This window comes from Oncorhynchus mykiss, chromosome 11, assembly GCF_013265735.2.
Source record: "Oncorhynchus mykiss isolate Arlee chromosome 11, USDA_OmykA_1.1, whole genome shotgun sequence".
Taxonomy (NCBI): Eukaryota; Metazoa; Chordata; class Actinopteri; order Salmoniformes; family Salmonidae; genus Oncorhynchus; species Oncorhynchus mykiss.
Window position 1 is genome coordinate 15,817,375 of NC_048575.1, and position 22,573 is coordinate 15,839,947.

The 22,573-nt window shown below is 45.4% G+C and overlaps 1 protein-coding gene across 1 annotated transcript; it reads left to right on the forward strand.

Moving 5' to 3' along the window:
* atp6v1ab (ATPase H+ transporting V1 subunit Ab) lies at window positions 1-22,410 on the forward strand. Its single transcript, XM_036935015.1, has 15 exons — window positions 1-329; window positions 9,260-9,356; window positions 9,587-9,715; window positions 15,181-15,395; window positions 15,754-15,891; window positions 15,979-16,130; window positions 16,529-16,691; window positions 16,793-16,901; window positions 17,028-17,150; window positions 17,280-17,394; window positions 17,506-17,569; window positions 17,763-17,966; window positions 18,199-18,293; window positions 18,389-18,560; window positions 21,443-22,410. Exons 2-15 carry the CDS (start codon window positions 9,275-9,277, stop codon window positions 21,533-21,535), a joined length of 1,854 nt encoding a protein of 617 aa, XP_036790910.1. The 5' UTR covers window positions 1-329; window positions 9,260-9,274; the 3' UTR covers window positions 21,536-22,410.
* Window positions 22,411-22,573: the final 163 nt, after the last annotated feature.

Genomic DNA, 22,573 nt, shown 5'->3' on the forward strand with positions numbered 1-22,573 from the left:
TGATCTGAGCCTCATTTCTAATTGCTGAATAAAATGCTGTGATGCTGCTCATCAGCTGTTCTGTTCTATTGTTGGTGATTATTTAAATGTCAAACTATATACGAATATCGAGAGAAAGTATTGTCTTTCCTTGTATAGTCTTTGACAGCGCAGTGGGATTGAACCACAGTGGAATTAATCATTTGCAGTGGTTGTGAGTCTTGCCATAGAGTTTCTGCGCTTTGCAAAGCGCTGTGAATGAAGTCAGCTGATCATTTGCTATCGCATGATCGACACTCACATCTTCTCTAGGCAGAGGATCAAGACGGTGGACCGTTTCATTTCTGAAGGTAGCTATCCCATTGTATTGTCATCATATCAGATTAAATGCAATGTCATTTTTGAAATGTATCAAAATGGCAGAGCAAGCGATTTTGACCGATGACCTACGCTTTAAATCGCCTACAATGTAGCCAACGATGGCTATCCATGAAATTGCATAAACAACCATGTTATTTCACTAAGTCTGATATTGTTTATCATATGAATTTAATAATTGGAAAATACATTTACTTCTGGTCGTGGTGTTTCATTCAAGTGTAGGCCTATTTAAATGAACAAAATGACAAATAACATGGATTAACTGCAGCTAATTATATTAATTAAACATGTTTGCATTATTGGGTTGATTAATCAAATACATTGCATCGCTGGCAGGGTAGCTTCTCAAATGTCGGGTGTTATTCCGCAAAAAAATGCGTAGAAGTCGTGCCTCAGCAGGTAATGTATTTGTCTTTCATTTGATCGATGGATCATTTTTTTACTAGCTACAATGTAACGCGTTATTTTCTGTGACATGGCCAGGGATAGACGTGTCATTTAACTAAAAGAACGGCGATACCTACAGCGCGTGAGCGATGGTGTTTACAAGGTGATTATGTTTGACGTACATCTTTGGGGCAGTGCAGATAAGCTATTAGGCATACTACAAATGTTATCAAATCCAGATACTCTCTGCATGTGAGATGTGGTATTGTAAATCAAACAATCACTTATTATTCCCATGCTGGTCTTTATTCCCTTGGTTTGTTCCTCGTGACAGATTGGCATGTGATAATGATTGTTTGATGGCGGAAGAGGAGGATGAGCTGGAGATGGTGCAGAGGAGGAAGAATAATTCAATGCAAATAGCATCAGGGCCCCACCATATCCTTACTTGGATGTTGAATTTCTCATCAGAAGTGTCTGCTCATAGGATATGACCTCTTTGGGTGAATCTCAATATTCTAATGTGAGTTCCCATTATCCCCCCCCCCCCCCCCTCCATCTAATGTACTTTTCTGAGAAGTGAGGATAGGGTAAAGCAATATTGTGGAATCCCACTGAGGATTTTTCTTTCACCTGTCTAGTGCTATAGATTAGTGCAGTATCAAAGGAAGCAGATGCAACAAGGAAGGGAAAGGAAGCTTCAGGACTATTGAGAATGAGATCCACCCTTTGTGTATTCTATCTTAACAACAAAGAAATAACAGAATAGTTAAAAAATAACAGATAGTTAAGAGGATGATTGTCCCCAAGTGTTGATTCAGGACCAGTTTTAGTTTCAGCTTTTAGGACTGAGAACAGAGAACTTGATCCTAGACTTGCCCTTTGGGGCATAGGATCTCAGCCTGTGGGGAGTTGTTGGTAAATATGTGAATCCATTGTGACAAGGGATGCACTGAGTGGATTAGCACTATTTTGTAACATTTTAAAACTCAAACAGGAAGTTCAGTATGAGCTGTTGGGTTTGCAGGATTATGCAACAATTTGGAACCCCCACTTGCTCTAGTTGCATTACGAGACTGATTATGCTTAAGGAAACAATTTTATTAGGCTAAAGGTCCATTGTGTTTTATTACCTTTACACTCACAGAAAGACCTTCCTTACTACGGATTGTTTACGTTAACATTGCAGTACCCTGTGATGGGAGTGTATCCTCGATTTTAAAATGAGTCCATAGAACCTGGAAGCATGTCTGGGTTTTACACTGAATACTTCCCCTACCCCTGGCATTAATATTTTTCCCCTTAAAGGTTGGAACTTTAGGGAGATGAAGCTGGTCCTAGATCTGTTTTAAAGGGAAACTTCTGCCTGCATCATACCAGAGATTTGAGCTTTGTAGGTGGCTGCTATAAGACCAGACAAGTACACTTGTGTCAAGGGATTCAAGTTCACTCATCTAGCTTTTTATAGACCGGACTCTGAGTGTGTGAATCCGTATGTCTTGCACAGCATATGAACCACCAAGACACACACACACTCTGAGTGGACATCCCAATCTTTCCCCACACTAGGATTTTCCACTTCCTCAAATGGCCCCATATAACTTAGCCAGTCATGTGCCACAGTCATGTGATGCCTCATGCATATATTCATAGTCTCTATGCCAAAATCACAATGGAAGTGATTGATGGGTGAATTATTAATCAGTCTATTTTTTTCTGTATCCGTGTTCTTTAGCTTGTTTTACAAGACAAATTTGAACCTGTTGTAATCCAAAGGGAATTGAACATTCAAGTTAAGATTAAGAGATGAAGAGAAGATGGTCTTACATCTGAAGAACGCATATAAATGCTTACTAGATGGTCTTACATCTGAAGAACGCATATAAATGCTTACTAAGTCTGTCCTGTCCACTGGTGAGAACTGGAGGTCATCCTGAGCCATTGTTGTCTGTATCCTGCAGCTACAGACTAGACCTGTTGGGGGGGCTATTTCTACACAGATGACCCATCTAGCATGGAGGAAAATACCCTATCTGTGGTAAGGACGAAAGGGTGGTAAGGGCACTGAAGCAGGAATGGTGTGTGTGTCTACAGAGTGAGTGATGGGGGTTGTTCAATCTCCGTAGTATAGATGCAGGAGTATCAGGAAGCATCAGCCCCCTGTGTTAGATCACCTGCAGTTTTCTGCCTGTATAGATGACATTAAGTCACGACAGATTGTGTGTGTGAAAAAAACAACAAAGGGAGGCATAGGCTATTATGCAGCATTTGAGGGAGAAGCATACAGACAGTGGGAAAGAGGGAAGCATGGCCTTCACATAAGGTAGAGAAGAGCACAGAAATACAGTGATGCTTGCCTGGGATCTCCCCTCTAATGTTAGCGTACTGCGTCATACCCGGTGAGAATCGACCAGGGAGGAAGTCCAGAGGGAGCGGGGAGGTGTGTCCTATTTCTCACTTTTGATGCTGGTAAATCGTGAGTCTTCATGTTCAAATCAAATCAAATCAAATCAAATTTTATTTGTCACATACACATGGTTAGCAGATGTTAATGCGAGTGTAGCGAAATGCTTGTGCTTCTAGTTCCGACAATGCAGTAATAACCAACAAGTAATCTAACTAACAATTCCAAAACTACTGTCTTGTACACAGTGTAAGGGGATAAAGAATATGTACATAAGGATATATGAATGAGTGATGGTACAGAGCAGCATAGGCAAGATACAGTAGATGGTATCGAGTACAGTATGTACAAATGAGATGAGTATGTAAACAAAGTGGCATAGTTTAAAGTGGCTAGTGATACATGTATTACATAAGGATACAGTCGATGATATAGAGTACAGTATATACGTATGCATATGAGATGAATAATGTAGGGTAAGTAACATTATATAAGGTAGCATTGTTTAAAGTGGCTAGTGATATATTTACATAATTTCCCATCAATTCCCATTATTAAAGTGGCTGGAGTTGAGTCAGTGTCAGTGTGTTGGCAGCAGCCACTCAATGTTAGTGGTGGCTGTTTAACAGTCTGATGGCCTTGAGATAGAAGCTGTTTTTCAGTCTCTCGGTCCCAGCTTTGATGCACCTGTACTGACCTCGCCTTCTGGATGATAGCGGGGTGAACAGGCAGTGGCTCGGGTGGTTGATGTCCTTGATGATCTTTATGGCCTTCCTGTGACATCGGGTGGTGTAGGTGTCCTGGAGGGCAGGTAGTTTGCCCCCGGTGATGCGTTGTGCAGACCTCACCACCCTCTGGAGAGCCTTACGGTTGAGGGCGGAGCAGTTGCCGTACCAGGCGGTGATACAGCCCGCCAGGATGCTCTCGATTGTGCATCTGTAGAAGTTTGAGTGCTTTTGGTGACAAGCCAAATTTCTTCAGCCTCCTGAGGTTGAAGAGGCGCTGCTGCGCCTTCTTCACAATGCTGTCTGTGTGAGTGGACCAATTCAGTTTGTCTGTGATGTGTATGCTGAGGAACTTAAAACTTGCTACCCTCTCCACTACTGTTCCATCGATGTGGATAGGGGGGTGTTCCCTCTGCTGTTTCCTGAAGTCCACAATCATCTCCTTAGTTTTGTTGACGTTGAGTGTGAGGTTATTTTCCTGACACCACACTCCGAGGGCCCTCACCTCCTCCCTGTAGGCCGTCTCGTCGTTGTTGGTAATCAAGCCTACCACTGTTGTGTCGTCCGCAAACTTGATGATTGAGTTGGAGGCGTGCGTGGCCACGCAGTCGTGGGTGAACAGGGAGTACAGGAGAGGGCTCAGAACGCACCCTTGTGGGGCCCCAGTGTTGAGGATCAGCGGGGAGGAGATGTTGTTGCCTACCCTCACCACCTGGGGGCGGCCCGTCAGGAAGTCCAGTACCCAGTTGCACAGGGCGGGGTCGAGACCCAGGGTCTCGAGCTTGATGACGAGCTTGGAGGGTACTATGGTGTTGAATGCCGAGCTGTAGTCAATGAACAGCATTCTCACATAGGTATTCCTCTTGTCCAGATGGGTTAGGGCGGTGTGCAGTGTGGTTGAGATTGCATCGTCTGTGGACCTATTTGGGCGGTAAGCAAATTGGAGTGGGTCTAGGGTGTCCGGTAGGGTGGAGGTGATATGGTCCTTGATTAGTCTCTCAAAGCACTTCATGATGACGGAAGTGAGTGCTACGGGGCGGTAGTCGTTTAGCTCAGTTACCTTAGCTTTCTTGGGAACAGGAACAATGGTGGCCCTCTTGAAGCATGTGGGAACAGCAGACTGGTATAGGGATTGATTGAATATGTCCGTAAACACACCGGCCAGCTGGTCTGCGCGTGCTCTGAGGGCGCGGCTGGGGATGCCGTCTGGGCCTGCAGCCTTGCGAGGGTTAACATGTTTAAATGTCTTACTCACCTCGGCTGCAGTGAAGGAGAGACCGCATGTTTTCGTTGCCGGCCGTGTCAGTGGCACTGTATTGTCCTCAAAGCGGGCAAAAAAGTTGTTTAGTCTGCCTGGGAGCAGGACATCCTGGTCCGTGACTGGGCTGGATTTCTTCCTGTAGTCCGTGATTGACTGTAGACCCTGCCACATGCCTCTTGTGTCTGAGCCGTTGAATTGAGATTCTACTTTGTCTCTGTACTGACGCTTAGCTTGTTTGATAGCCTTGCGGAGGGAATAGCTGCACTGTTTGTATTCGGTCATGTTACCAGACACCTTCCCCTGATTAAAAGCAGTGGTTCGCGCTTTCAGTTTCACGCGAATGCTGCCATCAATCCACGGTTTCTGGTTAGGGAATGTTTTAATCGTTGCTATGGGAACGACATCTTCAACGCACGTTCTGATGAACTCACACACCGAATCAGCGTATTCGTCAATGTTGTTGTCTGACGCAATACGAAACATGTCCCAGTCCACGTGGTGGAAGCAGTCTTGGAGTGTGGAGTCAGCTTGGTCGGACCAGCGTTGGACAGACCTCAGCGTGGGAGCCTCTTGTTTTAGTTTCTGTCTGTAGGCAGGGATCAACAAAATGGAGTCGTGGTCAGCTTTTCCGAAAGGGGGGCGGGGCAGGGCCTTATATGCGTCGCGGAAGTTAGAGTAACAATGATCCAAGGTCTTTCCACCCCTGGTTGCGCAATCGATATGCTGATAAAATTTAGGGAGTCTTGTTTTCAGATTAGCCTTGTTAAAATCCCCAGCTACAATGAATGCAGCCTCCGGATGAATGGTTTCCAGTTTGCAAAGAGTTAAATAAAGTTCGTTCAGAGCCATCGATGTGTCTGCTTGGGGGGGGATGTATACGGCTGTGATTATAATCGAAGAGAATTCTCTTGGTAGATAATGCGGTCTACATTTGATTGTGAGGAATTCTAAATCAGGTGAACAGAAGGATTTGAGTTCCTGTATGTTTCTTTCATCACACCATGTTGGGCTGTAGTCTCTGGGATATCATCATGGTTGCAGATCGGGTAAGGGGTGCCATTGCCATGGTAACAGACCGACTGCGATTTGTATGTGCAGACCAGTGTTTCCCAAAGTCTGGCGTCGGGACCACAAGGGGTGCAGATTTGTTTTTTTGCCATAGCACGACACAGCTGATTAAAAAAATGTAAGCTTGTGTAATGGATGTGAAACGGCTAGCTTAGTTAGCGGTGTGCGCTAAATAGCGTTTCAATCAGTGACGTCACTTGCTCTGAGACCTTGAAGTAGTGGTTCCCCTTGCTCTGCAAGGGCCGCGGCTTTTGTGGAGCGATGGGTAACGATGCTTCGTGGGTGTCAGTTGTTGATGTGTGCAGAAGGTCCCTGGTTCGCGCCCGGGTATGGGCGAGAGGACGGTCTAAACTTATACTGTTACATTGGTGCCGTGACCCGGATTACTGGTTGCTGCGGAAAAGGAGGAGGTCAAAAGGGCGGTGAGTGTAACGGATGTGAAACGGCTAGCTTAGTTAGCGGTGTGCGCTATTTAAATAGCGTTTCAATCAGTGACGTCACTTGCTCTGAGACCTTGAAGTAGTTGTTCCCCTTGCTCTGCAAGGGCCGCGGCTTTTGTGGAGCGATGGGTAACGATGCTTCGTGGGTGTCAGTTGTTGATGTGTGCAGAAGGTCCCTAGTTTGCGCCCGGGTATGGGCGAGGGGACGGTCTAAACTTATACTGTTACACTTGCTGATTTGAATCAGCTGTGTAGTACTAGGGCAAAAACCAAAACGTACACCCGTTGGGGTCCTGAAGACCGAGTTTGGGAAACTGGTGCAGACTGTTTCTGATTGTGTGCTATATATGCCAGTCTCTCAATTGCAGCAAGCTTAATTTTAAGCCTATGTGTGGTATGGCATTTTTCTGTGTGTAATCATATGGTATAGTTATGGTTCTACTCTAGTAGTGTGTATTCTGACAGGCTTTGGTTTTTGATTTCGAGGCTGGTTCTATTTAGTTGTGGAAGAGCACTGATTGGAATCATCCTCGGGATGTGTTGCACCTGTCACCTCGTTAGTCGAGGTGATTTTTAAGGGTGGGTATCATTTGTGGAACGTTCCAACAGGAATCTCTTCCAAAAACTTTGTAAAGTACAAGCAACACATACAAATGTGCATGATCAATTCACCTAGCTTACTAGCTGCCGAATAGGCATCAACTCACCACGTAGTTTATTCTTAATGTTTGTTCATAAGCTACCAGATACATTTTTCGGAATTAACGTGTTGAGTGAGAACTTAATGACATTTGCCAACTCCCTACTCGGTATCTTGGCCGTGCTGCTGCTCCAGTTTCAACTGTTCTGCCTGCGGCTATGGAACCCTGACCTGTTCACTGTGATTACTATTATTTGACCATGCTGGTCATTTATGAACATTTGAACATCTTAGCCATGTTCTGTTATAATCTCCACCTGGCACAGCCAGAAGAGGACTGGCCACCCCTCGTAGCCTGGTTCCTCTCTAGGTTTCTTCCTAGGTTTTGGCCTTTCTAGGGAGTTTTTCCTAGCCACCTGCATTGCTTGCTGTTTGGGGTTTTCGACTCGGTTTCTGTACAGCACTTTGATATATCAGCTGATGTAAGAAGGTCTATATAAATACATTTGATTTCTTATTCAGCCCCTATACAACTTTGTATGCGTTGTTGGCAATCTTGTTATTTACAAACTTTTAGGAACAGATTCCTGTTGGAACGTTCCACAAATTATACCCACCCCAATTTAAGAGCTGCAGAGCTTGAATACAAAGCATTTTATTTTGTCTCCCTGTTTGATTTGGTTCATGGGTATTTGGGTAGTGGGTAGTGAGGAGGAAACAAAGCTTCTTGAAGCATTGTTTTCCAGCCAATTTAGCGTCATGGTGGATGTCATAAAACCTCGCAGTCAAACATGAAATGGTTCCAATTGTTTTTTTCTCTCCATTTTATCCATTGTGGATTTGAGACACTTCAAATAAGGGCTGTGTTTTGATAACTGTAAATCTCTCTTGGACAATGTGACATCAGTATATTCGGTTTTATTTACTCAGATTTGAAAATGTTGTTGGCATAAAAGTCATGCAAGACTACAAATCCCTGCACGTCATCTCTAGTTGAAACCTTTGCTGTCAGCTACAAGCTACCTTGCTCCAAAATGAAAGGTGTATTAAACAGTTTAATTTACTGTTTCATATTTATTTAACTAATATTTGTCTTATTTATGCACTTGGTGTTATTGCACAGAATACGATCCAAGTAGCCGTCATATTTATTGATATACAGACAAACAAAGCACTGCAACATCTTGGACATTTTCCTTACAAGCCAAAATGTTGAATAAAATGACATTTGCAGTTGCTCTGCCGGTTGTCTGTATGGTTGGTGACTCATTAGGCTGAAATTAAGACAATCCACGGCAGAGTATTGTTTACCTGACTTAAGAGCACAGGTACTGAAGTAGAAATGTTTCACCTGGCACATGCTCAAAACCATGCAAATGCCTGCTAGTATGCACTTCGGTCTTGTGCACGTGCCTTTGGTCATGAGCAGACACCTTAATAGCCACACACACAGACCTGCGTTTGAAGTCTGTTTGTTTAATACTTTCCTGTGGATATTTTGTCTCAAATTTCTTCCAGCTGAAGGACCAACACCATGGACAATCTGCGTAGTAATTTCAAATAAAATTTTGTGACAGACAAGGGACATTTAGGTTCTTTCTATGTAAATGTACATGGAGTACACAATTGAAGGCACTGTCATGTTTCGTGACTAGATGGATGTATAGGGAGTTGGATGAGAAGCCTGTTGACCTTCTAATGACTGGGTCAAGTGTCCCAGCCATGACTGTAACCCACTATGGTCTGGGATGCAGTCAACCATAAAAACACAAATCAATACACTTGTATATACAGAGTGTAACCGTTCTAAAAGTAGCACTGTGGCGTTCTGTCTTCGAAATAACCAGAAGCATTCTTCAACTGTGCCCCATTCTTCCCAGATTAAAGTAACAGGGTGAGACAGAGATAAAAAAAACAATCTTCCTTTATCGCCCTCATTCACACACTCACTCAATTATTCTTTCTCTCCCGCAGATCTAGCCTGTCGGGATGGACCTGTCTAAACTGCCTAAGATCCGGGATGAGGAGAAGGAGAGCGAGTTTGGATACGTCCATGGAGTATCCGGCCCAGGTCACTATCACTCAAATGGATCTGTCACCAGTACCTCTGTTTAGCCTTCAAAGGTTTTAGCTGATGACGAGCCCCATCTATATCTGTTGTAGTAGGCTAGGCTGTTTCCACCAATATTGCTTACACTAATCTGGGGGTTAAGTTTGGACTAGACATCACATCTGTCTCTCTTGCATGTGTTTTCCTGCTGTGTGACCTCTGACCTGTGTTGTGCCCTGGCTGTGCTGTAGTGGTGACGGCCACTGCCATGGCGGGAGCGGCCATGTATGAGCTGGTGAGAGTGGGCCACAGTGAGCTGGTGGGAGAGATCATCAGGCTGGAGGGAGACATGGCCACCATCCAGGTTTACGAGGAGACATGTATCCTAACGGGTTATATTGCACTGTTACTGCACTTGACTGTGGCGGTGTCCCAAAATGGCACCCTATTCCGTACGTGGTGCACTACTGTAAAAGTGTTCTGTAAAAGGAGCAGGGTGTCATTTGGGATAAAAATGTTTTACTGTACCTGACTGTCTATATACTCCCTTTAGATAGGTAGGGGTGTGTGTACATACTGTATCTGTACATGATCACCCATGTGTTCATTACTGAAACTATTTCTCTGGTACATACAATTCCTTGCAAAAGTATTCATCCCCCTTAGTGTTTTTCCTATTTTGTTGCATTACAACCTGTAATTTAAATTGATTTTTTATTTGCATTTCATGTAATGGACATACACAAAATAGCCCAAATTGGTGAAGTGAAATGAAAAAAACAACGTGTTTCTAAATAGTAAAAAACAGAAAAGTGGTGCGTGCATATGTATTCACCCCTTTGCTATGAAGCCACTGAAAAAGATCTGGTGCAACCAATTACCTTCAGAAGTTGCATAATTAGTTAGATTGCACACAGGTGGACTTTATTTAAATCAAATCAAATCAAATTTTATTTGTCACATACACACGGTTAGCAGATGTTAATGCGAGTGTAGCGAAATGCTTGTGCTTCTAGTTCCGACAATGCAGTAATAACCAACAAGTAATCTAGCTAACAATGCCAGAACTACTACCTTATAGACACAAGTGTAAGGGGATAAAGAATATGTACATAAAGATATATGAATGAGTGATGGTACAGAGCGGCATAGGCAAGATACAGTAGATGGTATTGAGTGCAGTATATACATATGAGATGAGTATGTAAACAAAGTGGCATAGTTAAAGTGGCTAGTGATACATGTATTACATAAAGATGCAGTAGATGATATAGAGTACAGTATATACGTATACATATGAGATGAATAATGTAGGGTATGTAAACATTATATTAGGTAGCATTGTTTAAGTGGCTAGTGATATATTTGACATCATTTCCCATCAATTCCCATTATTAAAGTGGCTGGAGTTGAGTCAGTGTGTTGGCAGCAGCCACTCAATGTTAGTGGTGGCTGTTTAACAGTCTGATGGCCTTGAGATAGAAGCTGTTTTTCAGTCTCTCGGTCCCAGCTTTGATGCACCTGTACTGACCTCGCCTTCTGGATGATAGCGGGGTGAACAGGCAGTGGCTCGGGTGGTTGTTTTGCGTTGTGCAGACCTCACTACCCTCTGGAGAGCCTTACGGTTGTGGGCGGAGCAGTTGTCGTACCAGGCGGTGATACAGCCCGACAGGATGCTCTCGATTGTGCATCTGTAGAAGTTTGTGAGTGCTTTTGGTGACAAGCCGAATTTCTTCAGCCTCCTGAGGTTGAAGGGGCACTGCTGCGCCTTCTTCACGATGCTGTCTGTGTGGTGGACCAATTCAGTTTGTCTGTGATGTGTACGCCGAGGAACTTAAAACTTACTACCTTCTCCACTACTGTTCCATCGATGTGGATAGGGGGGTGTTCCCTCTGCTGTTTCCTGAAGTCCACAATCATCTCCTTAGTTTTGTTGACGTTGAGTGTGAGGTTATTTTCCTGACACCACACTCCGAGGGCCCTCACCTCCTCCCTGTAGGCCGTCTCGTCGTTGTTGGTAATCAAGCCTACCACTGTTGTGTCGTCCGCAAACTTGATGATTGAGTTGGAGGCGTGCGTGGCCACTTAGTCGTGGGTGAATAGGGAGTACAGGAGAGGGCTCAGAACGCACCCTTGTGGGGCACCAGTGTTGAGGATCAGCGGGGTGGAGATGTTGTTACCTACCCTCACCACCTGGGGGCGGCCCGTCAGGAAGTCCAGTACCCAGTTGCACAGGGCGGGGTCGAGACCCAGGGTCTCGAGCTTGATGACGAGCTTAGAGGGCACTATGGTGTTAAATGCCGAGCTGTAGTCGTTGAACAGCATTCTCACATAGCTATTCCTCTTGTCCAGATGGGTTAGGGCAGTGTGCAGTGTGGTTGAGATTGCATCGTCTGTGGACCTATTTGGGCGGTAAGCTAATTGGAGTGGGTCTAGGGTGTCAGGTACGGTGGAGGTGATATGGTCCTTGACTAGTCTCTCAAAGCACTTCATGATGACGGAAGTGAGTTTAGCTCAGTTACCTTAGCTTTCTTGGGAACAGGAACAATGGTTGCCCTCTTGAAGCATGTGGGAACAACAGACTGGGATAGGGATTGATTGAATATGTCCGTAAACACACCAGCCAGCTGGTCTGCGCATGCTCTGAGGGCGCGGCTGGGGATGCCGTCTGGGCCTGCAGCCTTGCGAGGGTTGACACGTTTAAATGTTTTCCTCACGTCAGCTGCAGTGAAGGAGAGCCCGCAGGTTTTGGTTGCGGGCCGTGTCAGTGGCACTGTATTGTCCTCAAAGCGGGCAAAAAAGTTATTTAGTCTGCCTGGGAGCAAGACATCCTGGTCCGTGACGGGGCTGGTTTTCTTTTTGTAATCCGTGATTGACTGTAGACCCTGCCACATACCTCTTGTGTCTGAGCCGTTGAATTGAGATTCTACTTTGTCTCTATACTGACGCTTAGCTTGTTTGATTGCCTTGCGGAGGGAATAGTTACACTGTTTGTATTCGGTCATGTTTCCGGTCACCTTGCCCTGATTAAAAGCAGTGGTTCACGCTTTCAGTTTCACGCGAATGCTGCCATCAATCCACGGTTTCTGGTTTGGGAATGTTTTAATCGTTGCTATGGGAACGACATCTTCAACGCACGTTCTAATAAACTCGCTCACCGAATCAGCGTATTCGTCAATGTTGTTGTCTGACGCAATACGAAACATATCCCAATCCACGTGATGGAAGCAGTCTTGGAGTGTGGAATCAGATTGGTCGGACCAGCGTTGAACAGACCTCAGTGCGGGAGCTTCTTGTTTTAGTTTCTGTCTGTAGGCAGGGATCAACAAAATGGAGTCGTGGTCAGCTTTTCCGAATGGAGAGCGGAGCAGGGCCTTATATGCGTCGCGGAAGTTAGAGTAGCAATGATCCAAGGTTTTTCCAGCCCTGGTTGCGCAATTGATATGCTGATACAATTTAGGGAGTCTTGTTTTCAGATTAGCCTTGTTAAAATCCCCAGCTACAATGAATGCAGCCTTCGGATATATGGATTCCAGTTTGCAAAGAGTCAAATAAAGTTCGTTCAGAGCCATCGATGTGTCTGCTTGGGGGGGAATATATACGGCTGTGATTATAATCGAAGAGAATTCCCTTGGTAGATAATGCGGTCGACATTTGATTGTGAGGAATTCTAAATCAGGTGACCAGAAGGACTTGAGTTCCTGTATGTTGTTGTGGCCCCACCACGTCTCGTTAACCATGAAGCATACGCCTCCGCCCCTCTTCTTACGAGAAATATGTTTGTTTCCAGCTGGCTGCACCGACTCCGATAGCGTCTCTCCAGTGAGCCATGTTTCCGTGAAACAAAGAACGTTACAGTCTCTGATGTCCCTCTGGAATGCTACCCTTGCTCGGATTTCATCAACCTTGTTGTCAAGAGACTGGACATTGGCGAGAAGAATGCTAGGGAGTGGTGCACGATGTGCCCGTCTCCGGAGTCTGACCAGAAGACCGCTTCGTTTCCCCCTTTTACGAAGTAGTTTTTTTGGGTCGCCGGCTGGGATCCATTCCGTTGTCCTGGGTGAAAGGCAGAACACAGGATCCGCTTCGCGAAAGTCATATTCTTGGTCGTACTGATGGTGAGTTGACGCTGCTCTTATATTCAGTAGTTCTTCTCGACTGTATGTAATGAAACCTAAGATGACCTGGGGTACCAATGTAAGAAATAACACGTAAAAAAACAAACATATACACCTGTTCTGAAAGACCCCAGAGTCTGCAACACCACTAAGCAAGGCACACCACCAAGCAAGCTGCACCATGAAGACCAAGGAGCTCCCCAAACAGGTCAGGGACAAAGTTGGGGAGAAGTACAGATCAGGGGTGGGTTATAAAAAATATCTGAAACTTTGAAAGAATATGTCACCAGTGGCCAGAAAAAGGCCATTGCTTAAAGAAGAAAATAAGCAAACACGTTTGGTATCCGCCAGAAGGCATGTGGGAGACTCCCCAAGTATATGAAAGATGGTACTCTGGTCAGATAAGACACAAATGAAGCTTTTTGACCATCAAGGAAAACTCTATGTCTGGCGCAAACCCAACACCTCTCATCACCCCTAGAACATCATTCCCACAGTGAAGCATGGTGGTGGCAGCGTCATGCTGTGGGGATGTTTTTTATCAGCAGTAACTGGGAAACTGGTCAGAATTGAAGGAATGATAGATGGCGCTAAATACAGGGAAAGTCTTGAGGAAAACCTTTGTCTTCCAGAGATTTGAGACTGGGACAGAGGTTCACCTTCCAGCAGGACAATGACCCTAAGCATACTGCTAAAGCAACGCTCGAGTGGTTTAAGGGGAAACATTTAAATGTCTTGGAATGGCCTAGTCAAAGCCCAGACCTCAATCCAATTGACAATCTGTGGTATGCCTTAACGATCGCTGTACACCAGCGGAATCCATCCAACTTGAAGGAGCTGGAGCAGTTTTGCCTTGAAGAATGGGCAAAAATCCCAGTGGCTAGATGTGCCAAGCTTATGGAAACATACCCCAAGAGACTTGAAGCTGTAATTTCTGCAAAAGTTGGCTCTACAAATGACTTTAGGGGGGTGAATAGTTATGCACGCTGAAGTTCAGTTTTTTTTGTCTTGTTTCACAATAAAAAATATTTATGCCAAGGGGGTGTATACTTTCGCAAGCCACTGTACACGCGGGCCATGTCCAGATACCCATAATAGTGTACTACATACTTAAACTGCATACTATTTGCTCATTGTTGCATACTATTTAGCACATACCGTTTAGTTAAAAGTATGCAGTATGCCATGGCTGCAACGCAGTAGCGGCTCCTGATTGGCTGAGTAGATTGGGGGGGCCGAGTGCAGGAGGATTCTTCCAAATTCAACAGACATGCATCGCATTAAGTAGCCTGAAAGTATCTCATTACCAATTTAATTCATTTCTTTAATCTATGAATATGAATGGAGTTATAAGCCTACTCAGGCTGGTTATAGGCAGACCATCACATTCAACCTATACTGTAGACCATATAGCCCATCTATCCTATTTAAAAAGGGCTGAAGACACAAACAGATCATTTGGTTCCATTTCAACATATTTATTTATTAGTGAAACCAAAGTGCTGTAACACAAATTCAATCAAATAGCCTAGTACACACATCAACACTTTTCAAATGTTCAAATCAGAAGGCTATTGCACAGAAAAATGTTGAGTCAGGTGCATGGTAAATTCAGAACCACTGGACAGCAATGTAAAACAAAAAGCAGTGATCATTGAGAACGAGATCAGAATGCTTGCCCAGGCTTGATCCATTAACACATGGTGTGTTCCTGAGCGTTGTCACAGCGGGCGTGTCTGTTGGGGACCCAGTGCTGCGGACTGGAAAGCCTCTGTCTGTGGAGCTGGGCCCAGGCATCATGGGCTCCATCTTTGACGGTATCCAGCGCCCCCTAAAGGACATCAACGACCTAACACAGAGCATCTACATCCCCCGCGGAGTCAACATCGGAGCCCTCAACCGAGACCTGAAATGGGAGTTCTCCCCCGTCAAGAGCTTACGGGTGGGTGTGTCCTACTACTCTGTCAATGTTTTAATAAAAGTGTTGCGTGGTTTACATTATACAAAGTTTGAAGTGACCCTAGAGCAGAGTTTCCCAAACCTAGTCCTGGGACCCACCTGGGTTCACATTTTGGTTTTTGCCCTAGCACTACACAGCTGATTCAAATAACCAACTCATCACCAAGCTTTGATTGATTATTTGAATCCACTGTGTCGTGCTAGGGCGAAAACAAAAATGTGCACCCACGTGGGACCCCCTGACCCGAGTTTGGGGAAACCCTGCCTTAGAGCACATGCTGAACAACAAAAACATTGAATTGTTCAGCATTAACCCCTCATCACCGCTCTCTCTTTCTTAGGTGGGCAGTCACATCACAGGGGGTGATATCTACGGGATGGTGTTTGAGAACTCCCTTATCAAGCACAAGATCATGCTGCCCCCGAGGAACAGAGGAACCGTCACCTATGTGGCTCCCCCCGGAAACTATGACGTCTCGGTTAGTCCCACCTCCCTAGTCTCAATCCATAGTAATGCATGTGTGGAAATTGATGTATTTGGACTGAGGGTTTGGTGTGTGTTTCAGGACGTGGTGTTGGAGCTGGAGTTTGAGGGTATGAAGGAGAAGTTCACCATGGTCCAGGTCTGGCCAGTGCGACAGATTCGCCCGGTCACAGAGAAGTTACCGGCCAATCACCCACTGCTGACCGGACAGAGAGTACTGGACGCCCTCTTCCCGTGAGTCCCCTCTCTCTTACTCCACCTTTCCCTCTTTTTCTGTCACCTTTCTCCATCTCTGCTTCTGGGAAACTCTCTCACCACTCTCCCTCTCCACCTTTTTCTCGTTCTCCATCTCTGCTTCTGGGAAACTCTCTTACCACTCTCCCTCTCCACCTTTTTTTCGTTCTCCATCTCTGCTTCTGGGAAACTCTCTCACCTTTCTCCCTCGCCACCTTTTCCTCATTCTCCATCTTCAAGGACACGATCAGAATGTCCTTTCTTATGTCTTTGCTATTCTGCTTCAAGGAAACTCCATTACTACTTCTTAACTGTTTCTGCCAATATACTCAACCACTGCTTCCATCTCCCTGCCCCTGGTCTGTTCTGCTTGTCTACCTGTCTGTCTCTGTGTCCAGGTGTGTCCAGGGAGGGACCACAGCCATCCCCGGAGCTTTTGGCTGTGGTAAAACTGTCATCTCCCAGTCCCTGTCCAAGTACTCCAACAGTGACGTCATCGTCTACGTAGGCTGCGGGGAGCGCGGGAACGAGATGTCAGAAGTATTGCGAGATTTCCCCGAGGTTGGTGGTGTTATGTTATTGGATTATCATGATCATCACTATTACCCTTAGCCAGTTTCCAATTGGATGTAAGGATGATTGACAGTGTGTCTGTTCAATAGCTGACCATGGAGGTGGATGGGAAGACTGAGAGCATCATGAAGAGAACAGCGCTGGTGGCCAACACCTCCAACATGCCTGTGGCTGCCAGAGAGGCCTCCATCTACACTGGTAAGAACCCATCACAGGGCCTAGAACACAACACGGCACACCTCCCAGCCAATAGCAGGCCTGAGACCAAAACATGGAGCACACCCCCTAACCAATCACCTACTTATCTGCTGTGTGTACCTGTAGGGATCACACTGTCAGAGTACTTCAGGGACATGGGCTACAACGTGAGCATGATGGCTGACTCCACCTCTCGATGGGCCGAGGCTCTCAGGGAGATCTCTGGTCGACTGGCTGAGATGCCCGCTGGTGAGTGGCTGCTGGTAACACCCAAAATACAATTTAAAGCAATGTAAAGGACAACTTCTAAGGCTAGTGGGGTGAACTAGGTCTAAATCAGCTGGTCATAAAGAAAACACATTTTGTGTATGTCCACAGACAGTGGTTATCCTGCCTACCTGGGTGCCCGTCTAGCGTCATTCTACGAGCGTGCTGGCAGGGTGAAGTGTTTGGGAAACCCAGAGAGAGAGGGCAGCGTCAGCATCGTGGGGGCGTGAGTACAGTTAACCTGCCAACACAATCTATCCACGCTGGAATAGACAGAAGTGGAGTGCTTCTTCTCTCGCTATTAACCACATGTTACTGTTATTCTGTCCCCATTCAGTGTGTCTCCCCCTGGTGGTGACTTCTCTGATCCTGTGACATCGGCTACCCTGGGTATCGTGCAGGTATGAATACAGCCTGTTTCTATCTGGCTCTGATAGACCACACTCATACATATGGAGCAAAGAAATAAAGATCAGCTTTAGGGATTATCAATCGTTATCTTCATCCTCTATTTCTCTACTTCTACCTGCCTCCATCGTTTCTCTCTCACTCACTCACACTCACTCAATCACACACTCACTCACACACACACAGGTGTTCTGGGGTCTGGATAAGAAGCTGGCCCAGAGGAAGCACTTTCCGTCAGTCAACTGGCTGATCAGCTACAGTAAGTACACGCGGGCGCTGGACGAGTACTACGACAAGCACTTCCCTGAGTTCGTCCCGCTGCGCACCAAGGCCAAGGAGATTCTGCAAGAGGAGGAGGACCTGGCTGAGATCGTACAGCTGGTCGGCAAGGTGAGGGGGAACGAAGGGCATGGTGAAGAAAGAGAACCATTGGCCGCCAGTCCACCCATTATGCCATCATTGTTCTATTCATTCCTATGTGCTATCTTTCGTTGTGAAGTCTTTTATCCCTGAGTAGATGAAAGAAACATGGAGAATGCGTATGAATTTCCAGTTGCCCAGCGTTTTGAGATCTGTGTAATTTGAAGGGAACTTAATATTGTCCTTGCTGTCTTGGTGACAGGCCTCGCTGGCCGAAACTGATAAGATCACCCTGGAGGTGGCCAAGCTCCTCAAGGATGACTTCCTGCAACAGAACGGTTACACCCCCTATGACCGGTAACACACAGTGTCACTGTCTGACATACTCAAATATTTCCGGCAAATACCGAAAGACTACAACTGTAACTCTCTGCCCTCTAAACTCCCTGCAGGTTCTGTCCCTTCTATAAGACTGTTGGCATCCTGTCCAACATAATAGCCTTCTATGACATGGCACGGCACGCAGTGGAGACCACGGCTCAGAGCGACAACAAGATCACCTGGTCCATGATCAGAGAACACCTGGGAGAGATCCTCTACAGACTCAGCTCCATGAAGTTCAAGGTACAGCAGCAGTCTGACAGTTTCTCCATCTTTGTGTTTTCTTTGTCTTTCTTTCTACTTGTTTTATCTTCCCTCCTTGTACATGTCTGTTTTTCCCTGGATCTGTCTGTCTTTCTATGTAATCTCCATCTGAGTGTTTCTCTTGCTGTTTATCTGTATTTTGGTCTCTTTGTGGTGTTGTCTCTGTTTCTCAGCCTCTGTGTTACTTTGTATGTCTAGTCTGTTATAGGACCCAGCCTCTGTTACTCTGTATGTCTGGCCTCTTATAGGGCCCATCCTCTGTTACTCTGTATGTCTGGCCTCTTATAGGGCCCATCCTCTGTTACTCTGTATGTCTGGCCTCTTATAGGGCCCATCCTCTGTTACTCTGTATGTCTGGCCTCTTATAGGACCCATCCTCTGTTACTCTGTATGTCTGGCCTGTTATAGGACCCAGCCTCTGTGTTACTCTGTATGTCTGGCCTGTTATAGGACCAGCCTCTGTGTTACTCTGTATGTCTGGCCTGTTATAGGACCCAGCCTCTGTGTTACTCTGTATGCCTGGCCTCTTATAGGACCCATCCTCTGTTACTCTGTATGTCTGGCCTCTTATAGGACCCATTCTCTGTCTTACTTTGTATGTCTAGTCTGTTATAGGACCCATCCTATGTTACTCTGTATGTCTGGCCTGTTATAGGACCAGCCTCTATGTTACTCTGTATGTCTGGCCTGTTATAGGACCCATCCTCTGTGTTACTCTGTATGTCTGGCCTGTTATAGGACCCAGCCTCTGTTACTCTGTATGTCTGGCCTGTTATAGGACCCATCCTCTGTTACTCTGTATGTCTGGCCTGTTATAGGACCCATCCTCTGTGTTACTCTGTATGTCTGGCCTGTTATAGGGCCCAGCCTCTGTTACTCTGTATGTCTGGCCTGTTATAGGACCCAGCCTCTGTTACTCTGTATGTCTGGCCTGTTATAGGACCCAGCCTCTGTGTTACTCTGTATGTCTGGCCTGTTATAGGACCCAGCCTCTGTTACTCTGTATGTCTGGCCTGTTATAGGACCCAGCCTCTGTGTTACTCTGTATGTCTGGCCTCTTATAGGACACATCCTCTGTGTTACTCAATACACAGCCAGTCAAAATGTTTAGAACACCTACTCTTTCAAGGGTTGTCTTTATTTTTACTATTTTCATTACTGAAGACATCAAAACTATGAAATAACACATATGGAATCATGTAAACTCCGGAAAAAAGAAACGTCCTCTCACTGTCAACTATGTTTATTTTCAGCAAACTTAACATGTGTAAATATTTGAATGAACATAACAAGATTCAACAACTGAGACATAAACTGAACAATTTCCACAGACATGGTATAATGTGTCCCTGAATAAGGGGGGGGGGGGTCAAAATCAAAAGAAACAGTATCTGGTGTGGCCACCAGCTGCATTAAGTACTGCAATGCATCTCCTCATGGATTGCACCAGATTTTCCAATGGGAAGACCCAGAGTTACCTCTGCTGAGGGTGAGTTCATTATGGTTACCAGCCTCAGAAATTGCAGCCCAAATAAATGCTTCACAGTTCAAGTAACAGACACATCTCAACATCAACTGTTCAGAGGAGACTGTGTGAATCAGGCCTTCGTGGTCAAATTGCTGCAAAGATACCACTACTAAAGGACACCAATAAGAAGAAATGAGACTTGCTTGGGCCAAGAAACACGAGCAATTGACATTAGACCAGTGGAAATGTGTTCAAATTGGAGATTTTTGGTTCCAACCGCCATGTCTTTGTGAGATGTAGTGTGGGTGAACGGATGATCTCTGCATGTGCATTTCCCACCGTAAAGCATGAAGCACTGTCTGTGATTTATTTAGAAATCAAGGCACTCTTAACCAGCATGGCTACCACAGCATTCTGCAGCAATACACCATCCCATCTCGTTTGGGCTTATTGGGACTAATTTGTTTTTCCAACAGGACAATGACCCAACACACCTCCAGCCTGTGTAAGGGCTATTTTCCAAGAAGGATAGTAATGGAGTGCAGCATCGAATGACCTGACCTCGACAACAAACCCGACCTCAACCAAATTGAGATGGCTTGGGATTAGTAGGACCGCAGAGTGAAGGAAAAGCAGCCAACTAGTGCTCAGCATATGTGGAAAATCCTTCAAGACTGTTAGAAAAGCAATCCAGTTGAAGCTGGTTGAGAGAATGCCAAGAGTGTGCAAAGCTGCCGTCAAGGCAAAGGGTGGCTATTTGAAGAATCTCAAATATAAAATATATTTTGATTTTTTTGTTGTTGGTTACTACATGAATACGTTATGTTATATGTTATTTCATAGTTTTGATGTCTTCACTATTTTCTACATTGTAGAATAATAGTGAAAATATAGAAAAACCCTTGAATGAGTAGGTGTTCTAAAAATTTTGACCAGTAGTGTATGTCTGGTCTGTTAAGAGTAACACAGAGGCTGGGTCCTATATGTTTTTGGTCTGTTATAGAACCCAGCCTCTGTGTTACTCTGTTTCTGGTCTGTTATAGAACCCAGCCTCTGTGTTACTGTTTCTGGTCTGTTATATAACCCAGCCTCTGTGTTACTCTGTTTCTGGTCTGTTATAGAACCCAGCCTCTGTGTTACTGTTTCTGGTCTGTTATAGGACCCAGCCTCTGTGTTACTGTTTCTGGTCTGTTATAGAACCCAGCCTCTGTGTTACTCTGTTTCTGGTCTGTTATAGAACCCAGCCTCTGTGTTACTCTGTTTCTGGTCTGTTATAGAACCCAGCCTCTGTGTTACTGTTTCTGGTCTGTTATAGAACCCAGCCTCTGTGTTACTCTGTTTCTGGTCTGTTATAGAACCCAGCCTCTGTGTTACTGTTTCTGGTCTGTTATAGGACCCAGTGAAGGAGGGAGAGACCAAGATCAAGGCTGACTACGCCCAGCTGCTGGAGGACATGCAGAACTCCTTCCGCAGCCTGGAGGACTGAGCCCCCGACCCCTCATCCCAGGGGCAGTGCATGTCTGTCGTCCCCCCCCCCTCTCTCTGCAGATACCTCCACTGCAGCCTGGAGGACTGAGCCCCTGACCCCTCATCCCAGAGGCAGTGCATGTCTGCCCCCCCCCCCCCCCTCTCTCTGCAGATACCTCCACTGCAGCCTCACATTCCATTTCCTTGTGTTTACACCAAACCTGCCATCAGTTTACCCAATGTGTGTCTGTGTGGGCAAAAACAGAAGGAAATGTACTGTGTTCTTGTATTATGTTGCCTCCGTGTCTTTTCCCCAGCATGGTCAAAGATCTGCCCCATTACCTTTGTGTGTATGTTTACATGTCTTTGTGTGTGTGAGACATTTCATCTCACTCTTAACCCCTGCACTGCCCATCCCTCCCCATTTGTTTTGCACATGGTCTCTGGCCCTAGCTGTGCACCTGACGATGTCAGTTGATGTAATTATAGTTCAATACCCCCTCTATCTGTACAGAAAATTAACATGAAATACTTAAGCAGAGTGACTATTTATTGCAGGTGTGTGATGTGGACATCGCCTGGGCTGGTTGTTGTTTTTCTTATGATAGTGATTTATGTGGTGTAGTCTTGTACGTGTGTAAGAGGTGGGCTCTCTTGTCCTCTCCTTTCCACTGCTCATCCAGGCTGTATCACAACCGGTCGTGATTAAGTGTTGCATTGGGCGGTGCACAATTGGCAGCAGCGTCGTCCGGGTTTGTCCGGTGTAGGCCGTCATTGTAAATAAGAATTTGTTCTTAACTGACTTGCCTAGTTAAATAAAAAATAGGATAAGTGTTTGAGTCCCAAATAATAAAATGTGTAAAACGAAATAAAGCAACAAAACAAAATGGTGAATGTCGTGACTGTGTGTGATTCAGTAGATGTCAGTCTTCTCTGCATGTTCTGTACGTGTAATCAAGAGATTGCTGCTAGTGTATGATACGTTGATAGTTTGTGTGTGCCGTACCAACAATAGTAGTAGTGAACACAGAGATCAGATGCAGTCATGTATGTTAGT